Raw genomic sequence first — 9,798 nt, forward strand, 5'->3', positions numbered from 1 at the left:
TTTGATAGAAAAAATCATTTTTTGGATTGAAAATTCAATTTTTTTGTAGAAACTTATTTTTTGTTAAAAAATGCATATTTTGATCTTGAGAAGTCGATTCGAATCTTTTTTTAGATGAAAATTCAACTTTTTTTAAAAACATTTATCTATTTTAAGAAAAATTAAATTTTTTTAATGAAAGTTCAATTTAAAAGAAATATATATATGCCGTTTTTTATAAAAAAAATTCATCTGTTTTAGTACAAATTTCCTCTTTCTTGGATAAAAATCCAACTATTTGGTAGAGAATTCTACTATTTTGTTAAAATTTTATCCTTTTAGGTTGAAAGAAATCATTTTTTGGATTGAAAATTCAATTTTTTTGTTTAGAAACTTATTTTTGGTTACAAAGTGTATATTTTGATTATAAGAAGTCGATTCGAATCTTTTTTTAGATGAAAATTTTACTCTTTTTAAAAACATTTATCTATTTTAAGAAAAATTTAATTTTTTTAATGTAAGTTCAACTTAAAAAAATATATATATGTCGTTTTTTATGAAATATTTATCTTTTTTAGTACGAATTTCATCTTTCTTGGATAGAAATCCAACTATTTGGTAGAGAATTCTACTATTTTGTTAAAATTTTATCCTTTTAGGTTGAAAGAAATCATTTTTTGGATTGAAAATTCAATTTTTTTGTTTGGAAACTTATTTTTTGTTACAAAATGTATATTTTGATCATGAGAAGTCGATTCGAATCTTTTTTTAGATGAAAATTCAACTTTTTTTAAAAACATTTATCTTATTTTAAGAAAAATTTAATTTTTTTAATGAAAGTTAAACTTAAAATATATATATATATGTGTGTGTCGTTTTTTATCAAAAATTCATCTGTTTTAATACAAATTTCATCTTTCTTGGATAAAATACCAACTATTTGGTAGAGAATTCTACTATTTTGTTAAATTTTTATCCATTTAGGTTAAAAAAAGATCATCTTTTTGTAAGTGAAAATTTAATTTTTTCGTTGAAACTTATTTTTTGTTAAAAATGCATATTTTGATCGATTCAAATATTTTTTAAGTGAAAATTCAACTTTTTTTGTTAATAAAAATTCATCTGTTTTCAGAAAAATTTCATTTTTTCGGATAAAAATGCAACTGTTTGAATTCAACAATTTTGTTAAAAAGTCATTTTTTTGGTTAAAAATTCGTCTTTTTGGATTTAAAAGTCCATTTTTTTTACGTAGAAACTTATTTCTTGTATAAAAATTCATATTTTGATCGTGAAAAGTCAACTGATATCTTTTTTAACCGAAAATTCAACTATTTTTCTGAAAATTTATCTTTTTGATCTAAAAATTCATCTGTGTTGGTAGAAATGTTTTTTTTTATTATGAAAATGCAGCTTTTCGGTTAAAAATTCTTCTTCTTTGCTTGAGTATTCCATTTTTTTGTTTACAAAATTTGGCTGAATCGCTTTGTTAACATATATTTTTTTAAATATTTATAGTTTTAGTTGAAAATTCATATCGTGGTTGAAAGTTTAAATATTTTGTTCAAAAATTAATCTTGTTTAATTGAAAATTCGACTACTTGGGCAAAACTTAAAGTACATTTTGTCAATTTTTTTTTGTTTTGATTAAAGGCGTATGTCTTTGGTTTAAAATGTAACTGTTCAGTAGAAAATTCTTTTTTTAGTGTAAAATTAATTTTTTAACTGAAAATAAAACTTTTCTATTTCTTTAAGGTTCATCTTTTTTAGTTGAAAATTCTGCTTTTCTTGTAAAAAAACAATTTTCTTGGTTTGAGATTTCATTTTTGTTGATTTTTTGCTGGAAAGTCATATTTTTTGTTGGAAAATTCAATTTTGCAGTGAAAATTCGTCTTTGGGCTTGAAAGTTTAATAATTTAAACTTTTTTTCTTTTTTGAGTGTAAAATCTTTATTTGTTGAAAATTCCAATATTTAGTTAAAAAGTCCTTTTTTATAGTAGAAAAGACATTTTTTTTGTCTAAAATAAAGAAATAATTTAAAAAATTTAATTTGTATCTTAAATGAAATATATATAATAAATAAAAATAATCTTAATAAACATAAACAATGGCAAATTTAATTTATATTTTTAATTAATTTTCAAATTTAAAATAATATACCAATTATGATTAACATATATATTAAATTAATAATTTTTTTAATAATTAAATTTTTATAATTATAAAAGAAATTTTTAATTATAAATTAAAAAAGTAAGTATAAACCTGAAAAAATAATTTAAAAATTTAAATAATTTAAAATACCTGTTTTATATCAACAAAATATGTCAAGGTGTCTTTTGTTGATTTCGGTTTTTTACTTCTCAAGGCTGTTGCCACTGCTTTTTCTTTCAGTGCGAAATTCGTTTTCACGAATGATCTATTTACAATGTTAGTAACAGATTTTTTTAGACTTTGTGTTTCATGCCCACAGATTTTTATTTCTTGTCTCTGAATTATATGACAAGCGGCGGTTATTAATCTCATCCTCTGCAGAGAATGCATCTAAAATAAAAAGCATATTTTATTATTAGGACTAGGAAAATAATGCAATAAAAAATAATATAAAATATGATATAATAAAATAAATAAATACGAAAATTTAATAATTTTGGTTCTAATTTCGATTTAAACATTATACACTTCAACGCTCTTTTTTAAATAACCACCAAAAAATTTTTACACTTTTTTATTTTATAACTTTTTAAGAAAAAAATAAGTTTGAAAATGAAAGATTTGACAGCCCAAAATTATGTTGAAACAGGAGAAAAAGAGGCGGTGGTGCCAGAAAAATATAGGAATAATAGTTTTAAAAAAAGAATTTTTAACAAAATAATGAAATTTTGAGTCAAAGAGATGAATTCTCATATAAAATGATGAATCTTTAAACAAAAAAATTAATTTTTGACAAAGTATTTTAACTCTCAACCAATTCGTTGAATTTTCAACGAAAAAAAAATGAATTCTTAACAAAAAGTTCAATACTTGATATTTTAACCAAAAAAGAGGACATTTTTACAAAACAGTTGAATTTTCAACCCGAAAATATGAAATTATGACCTAAAAAAAGGAATTTTGGACAAAATAGTTAAATAATCAACACACAAAAAAACGTTGCCTTCAGCTTGGTATTTTTGCACACAAAAGTTGATTTTTAACCCCCTACAAAAAAATAGTTTTCTACAAAAACAATTTCATTTTCAACACAAAAATATGAAATTTTAACAAAAAAATTAATTTTCAACCAAAACTGTTATATTTTGAAATATCATAAGAAAGATCACTTTTCAACCAAAAATTGAATACTTAAATTTTCAGTTAAAAAAATTAAATATTCTAAAAAAAAGGAATTTTCAACCAAATACTTAAAATTTTAACTAAAATTATTCATGTTCACCATAAAAAAATATTTTAACAAAAAAATTCAACTTTCAGCCAAATAGTTGAATTTTTAATGAAAAAGATGAATTCTCAACGAAAAATGTAATAATTGATATTTCAACCAAAAAGGCGAAATTTCTACAAACCAGATGACATTTTTACAAAACATTTGAATTTTCTACCGGAAAATGTATATTTTTTAAAAAGAATTAATTTTCAATAAAATCGTTAACTTTCCAACCAAACAGATGAATTTTCAAAACAAAAATATATTTTTCGCGAAATAGTGTAACTTTCAACCAGGTAGTTGAATTTTCAACAAAATACTGAAATTTTCAACCAAAAAGATGATTTTTTTTAAAAGCAGTTGAATTTTCAACCGGAAAATATACATTTTTATAAAAGAATTAATTTTCAACAAAATGGTTAACTTTTCAACCAAACAGATGAATCTACAGCAAAATAAAACAAAAATTTAACAAAATAGTTCAACTTTCAACCAGACAATTCAATTTTCAACCAGTAAAGATTAATTATAAATAGAAAAATGTAATACTTGACACTTCATATTTCCATTTTAAACAAAAACAGTTGAATTGAATAAAAAACGACGAACTTTCCACAATACAGTTGATTATACAACCAAAAAAGATGAGTTTTCGACAAAATTGTTGAATTTTGAACAAAATACTTCCAAATTAATAAAAAAATATGTATGTAGAGAATATTTTCATTTACGACAAAATAATAAAAATTTCAAACAAAAGAGATGAGATCGTAAAAAAAGTTGAATTTTCAACGAAAAAAATTAATTTTGAACTAATAATATAATAGTAGGTTTTGTAATTAAAAAAATTAACTTTCAACCAGAAAAGAATACTCTTTTTATCAAAGTAGACATTTTTAATCCAAAAATACAAATTATCCATCCAAAATACGAATGTCCAATAAAACACTTGAATTTTTTACCAAAAGAGATGACTTTTCATGAAAAAATATTTCAATTTTCAACGATATGATATGAATTTTGAACCAATAATATAATAGTAGATTATTCAAATAAAAATAATTAAATTTGAGCCAGAAAAAATCACTTTTTTACCAAAATCTAAATTTTTTATCCAAAAGGACGAATTATCTACCAAAAAAGACGAATGCAACAAAAAAGTTGAATTTTCAATCCAAGAGTACCACTTGTCTATGCAAAAAGTGAATTTTCAATAATACGGTTAAATTTTGGACCAAAAAACTGACTTCTTATAAGCTGAATCTTCAATCCAAAAAGAGGATTGATCTATCCAAAAAGATAAATGCTGAACAAAATAATTGAATTTTCAACAATCAGGGTGGCCGTTTTAATCAACGAAATAATATTCCGGTCATTTTCCGGCTTTTCTCGGTTCACAAACATTTTTCACGGTCAATAAAATTTTTTAAAAGGAACACTAAAGCTAAAAAAAATTTCCACCTGAGGTCACAAAAACTGAGCTGCAAATGAAAGCACTCAAAGTGGAACTGTTAAATTTTGAACTTATAAAATTGAAATTCAAAAGTTTGTAATGAAAAAATTTTGTATTTAAATGCTGAATAATTTACACGTATAAAATTAAAGGTACTAAAATTTTTCAATATAAAAATATAAATCCACGTTAAAATTTTCAAAGCTCTAAATGGAAAAATTAAGTAAACTTTTAAATTTTCAATATTATATAATTTTAAGCAGTTTTAAGCCAAACATTAAATATTGAAAAATATAAAAATTTTAACTGAACACTTCTTAAATTAGAAATTCAATTATTTTCTTTTAAATAGTTTAAACATTCTTGGAAAGCTTCAAAATTTTATGTCAAAATATTGAGAAATCTAGAAGTTCTTTTAAATTTGTTTCAAATTTTAAATTATTTTGGTGATTTTTTCAGAACTTCTAAATATCTGTCAAAATTAATTTATTTTTTCTACAATTTTCAGAAAATCCTGCCAACTTTAGAAAATTTCTTTACGATTTGGATGTATAAATAACAATTGAACATTTATTATTTGTAGCCGAAATTTGAGTAATTTTTAGAGACATGTAGAAGTTTTGAAAAAATTCAAACTTAATGTAAAACTTGAAATGATAGCCTAATATAAAACAAAATGTAGATTTTCGCAGATTTTAAACAAAAAAATTAGATTCTTTAAAAGAATAAAAACATTTTCTTATAATTCATAGAAAAATTAAAAATAACTTTTCATTTCGAATAATTGCTTTAAGAGAATATTTAAAAAGTTTTACAAAGATTTAAACAAAATTTTCAAATAGATTCTAGAATATTTAAAGAAAACTTTCTAAAATTTGCATAATAAATTTTAATCTTTTTAAAACTCCTAAATATCTCTTAAAATTACTCAAATTTTTCTACAAATGTTCATTTGTAAATTATACATCAAAATTTAAAAATTTCACTCACAAATTAAGCATGTTTCAAATACAACAATTAAAATTGTAACGTTCAAAGTTTAAAGACTCTTCTAAATTTGAATGATTCCAGGCTTTCTATGTCGAACAATTCAGTTAAAGATTCTTTACTTCCAAATATTTGGTTTAAATTTACTTGTCTTTAATAAAAAATTCAAATATTTCTAAATATTCAATAATTAATCTTCTTTTTAATTAAAAATTTTAAATTGAATGGGTGAAAAATGGAATATTTTCGACTGAAACAATATTTTAAATTTAATAAAATCCTTTAATTATGAACATATTATTATGAAGTTATTTTTAAATTGAAAATAGTTTATAAACTTTCAGTCACAAGTTCACATTTGTTTAATGACTAAGGCTTTCAAATTGAAACAATTTAAGTTTTAACGTTAAAATTTGAAAATTCTTAAATTTTGAACTGATTTACAATCGTTTTGTCAAATCGTTTTTGTTCACTTTTTATCACATAAAAACAGATAAATTAAAAAAATGTATTTACTTATTAAATAAAAATGTTTTTTATCCAAAACTTTCAACATCAAAGGCTTTTATTTTTAATTTGTTCACGTCTTTAAAAAGCATTCAAAAATTTTTTGAGTTAAAAATGTAAGCTTAAAAATAAAAATTGTAAATGGAAAATTTTTAAATTAAAAAAATGTTGAATTACGCATTGTAAGCTAAATAATATCATAATTGGTAAAAATAACACCTCAACTAATTATTTAAAAACTGTTGAAATTGAACGTGGACAGATTTTTCTTCTACAAATTTGTCAAATTCCCGGTAAAAAAACACTGTCATTTCCCGGTCTTAATTTTTTAAATGAAAGAATGAACTTTTAATCCAAAATATTTGAAATTTCTTATTGGGTTCTATTAATTTAGTTTACTTTTAAGCGAAAAAATGAGGAAGTTTCTTGAAAATAGGAAGAAGACGAATTTTTCCAAAAAGGGAAAAAAATGAGTATGGACGAATTAGTGCGAATTAGGTCGGTACTTAATATTTTATTATTTTCTGTCACTTTGAAACTTTATTTTAAAGAAAGTGCAATTTTCCCAACTTTTTATCACTTATGCCTAGAAAGTAACAAATTATTAAAACATGAAGTTATACAAACATTTTTCATTTGGCAACAATTTTAAAGAAAACGACTAGATTTCGCTCAGAAAATATAGCCTTTTTTATTAAAAAAAAACTAAAAAACGCAGGAATTTCCGGACATTGCTTCAAAACATATTTAAATGAAAAAAGTACGACCAAAATTATCTCAATTAAATACTGCATGCCTGAACATTTTATAAATTAAAAAAAGATTTTTTAAAGGTTACAAAATTATCAACAATTGCAGGATTAATTTCCAGATGTTTTTAAAACAGAAAATAATTTAAATAATGACTCATATTATTGAAATTTCATCAAAATTACTGCTTGCAAACTAAAGGCTGTAATAAGAAATATAACCTCACCTCGTAAAAAAATTTAGAAACACTCTTGTCATTCAATAATTTTTGTTTTAAATCACAGAAAACATTAGTCACAGATTACTAAGAATATTTCATATTATCTAACTTTATTTATAATGCACAATAATTAACAAAAAACATCATCACAAAATAACATGAAGTGCCGAGACTTTCGGAACATTTCGAAACTATTCGGATTATTTCGGAATGGCTCGAGCATGATCTAATGAATACATGGTCTAGCCACTTGAGGCATAGACATATAAAGTCTAGACCAACAGTCTCTTTAATCCGCCGACGCTCCTGTTTAGAGAGAGAGAGAGAACGAGTCGAGCGAGGAGTGCCGTCTCTTTCTAACACGGGTCACGTGGTACAATCTCACTCGAGTGAGGTTGTACCACGTGACCCGTGTTAGAAAGAGATGGCATCCTCGCTCGACTTGTTCTCTCTCTCTCTAAACAGGAGCGTCGGCGGATCAAAGAGACTGTTGGTCTAGACTTTATATGTCTATGACTTGAGGGCCCTGTTTCGTTCAAGTCACGCAACCGTTTAATTCCTCCATTTTGTTACTTTGACCGCGCAGTTTGAGTTTGACGCGTAAGACTGTACGGCGAACTGTTACAGGAAAATCAGTATGTGGGAAGAAATATTATGAGAATATTAAAAGAATGAATTCAAAAAGAACTTTCAATGGATATATTAGAACATTGGTAAGGAAATAAATTATATTCAGACCTGAATGTAAGTTTGTAAATATTACTGAATGGGAAGGATTAAAAGTATATACAATTTTTAATATTTGAGATGAGGAATTTCAGTTCAAATATCTCCGTTTACCAGTGAATGAAAAATTCTCAGGTAGACAATTCTTTTAGAAATATATATGTAAAAGTGACAGAGGTTTGTAATAGAATTACGCGGGTCCGTAAATTTTACAGAAAAGTTTGTTAGATCTATATTTGATCTGGATTGAAAGTAAGACTTATTATTTTTACATTAATTAGACAATAATTTGTCATATGGTACAATTTAGACATCCTTCTGAATTTACATATAAAACGTATGTGTAAATGTATGCAATATTATAAGGGTTTGCCAACATTTATTGTAATTTTGAACAGTCTGCTAAGAACAAGAGAGATTTTTAATCTGATACAATGTGATTTCATATTATATCTAAAAAGTGGAAAGGCAAGAGGGAGTAACTGACAAAATGAAAATTGTGCCTGACAGTAAAATAATTAAAACATAATAATTATCATTTTTTTATGTCTTGGGCACTGCAGGTTGGCCGTTTTAATCAAAGAAAAAAATACCCGGTCATTTCCCGGCTTTTTCCCGGTTCGCTAACATTTTTCACGGCCAATGAAATTTAAAAAATCAAACTATGTTCTAAACATTTTTACATATAAAGTGATAAAAAATAAACAACACTTTAAAGCATTAAAAATGGAACCCTTGAATTCCAAGCTTTTAAAATTGAAGTTTAAAAATTTTCAATTAAAAAATTGTGTATTCAAATAGTTCAATGATTGAGATTAGTTTCAAAAAGATGAAACCACGTTAACGTTTTTAGTAGTATAAATTAAAGAATCAAGCAATGAACTTTAAAAGTTTAGACACATTAAAAGTTGAAAAATAATTTTTTTAACTTAACGTTTCTTAAATTAGAAATTGAATTATTTTAATTTTAAATAGGCTAGGCATCCTTCAAATGCTTTAAAATTTTATTGCAAAATCTTGAAAAATCTAGAAGTGGGTTCAAATTTTTCCAAATTCAAAATTATTTTTGAATTTTTTGTTAGATCTTTTAAATATATTTTAAAATGAATTATTGCATTTTTTTAACTTTCAGAAAATCCTGCAAATTTGAAATTTTCCTGAAATTTGCATTTAAGAAGATTTCAAGAAATTTAAAAAATGATGAATGAAGAACATGGAAGATTTTAAGGATTTTATTTAATTTGCTGAATTTTCAAAAATTGTAGTAAAATTCCGATTAATGTTAAAGTATATTTAAGAAGTTCTGAAAAAAATGTTAACACACTTCGTTTAAATTACTTGAAATAATTTCAAGTTTTTAATTAATTTTGAATCTTTTTACAACTTTTTGATATCTCTTAAAATTACTCAATTTTTTTTTTACCAGAAATAAGTTTTCAATTCTTATTTATGCATCAAATTTTAAAAACTTCACTTATAAATTAAACACTTTTTAAGCAGAACAATTAAAATTGTAACGCTAAAAGATCAAAAGTTCTTCGAAAATCTAAAGATTCAAAGCTTTCTATGTACAAAAATTCAGTTTCAAATTGTTTTCTTTAAAATATTAGGTTTCAATTTACTCGTCTTAAATGAACAGTGAAATATTGCTGAACAAATTAATAAATGTATATATTAAGTTTAATACAAAAAAAATATATAAAGGAATACCTGAAACTCTGAATGACAAATATATCATTGATAAATCATGAA

The 9,798-nt window shown here is 23.5% G+C and overlaps 1 protein-coding gene across 2 annotated transcripts in view; it reads right to left on the minus strand.

Moving 5' to 3' along the window:
* The window catches only part of LOC117177891 (mitochondrial ribosome-associated GTPase 2), a 51,351-nt gene extending 43,843 nt beyond the window's left edge, over nt 1-7,508 (minus strand). The window contains exons 1-2 of one of the 2 annotated variants that reach the window (XM_033368961.1): nt 7,327-7,508; nt 2,281-2,520 (exon numbers count right to left, since the gene is read on the minus strand). In XM_033368961.1, coding sequence (XP_033224852.1) covers nt 2,281-2,520 — 240 coding nt within the window. In that variant the 5' untranslated portion in view covers nt 7,327-7,508. Of the gene's footprint in view, nt 1-2,280; nt 2,521-3,952; nt 4,079-7,326 lie in introns of those variants that run through there. The other variant, XM_033368960.1, reaches the window with a different exon arrangement.
* Between the last annotated feature and the right edge of the window lie 2,290 nt (nt 7,509-9,798).

The sequence above is a fragment of the Belonocnema kinseyi genome, chromosome 8 (assembly GCF_010883055.1).
Source record: "Belonocnema kinseyi isolate 2016_QV_RU_SX_M_011 chromosome 8, B_treatae_v1, whole genome shotgun sequence".
NCBI lineage: Eukaryota > Metazoa > Arthropoda > Insecta > Hymenoptera > Cynipidae > Belonocnema > Belonocnema kinseyi.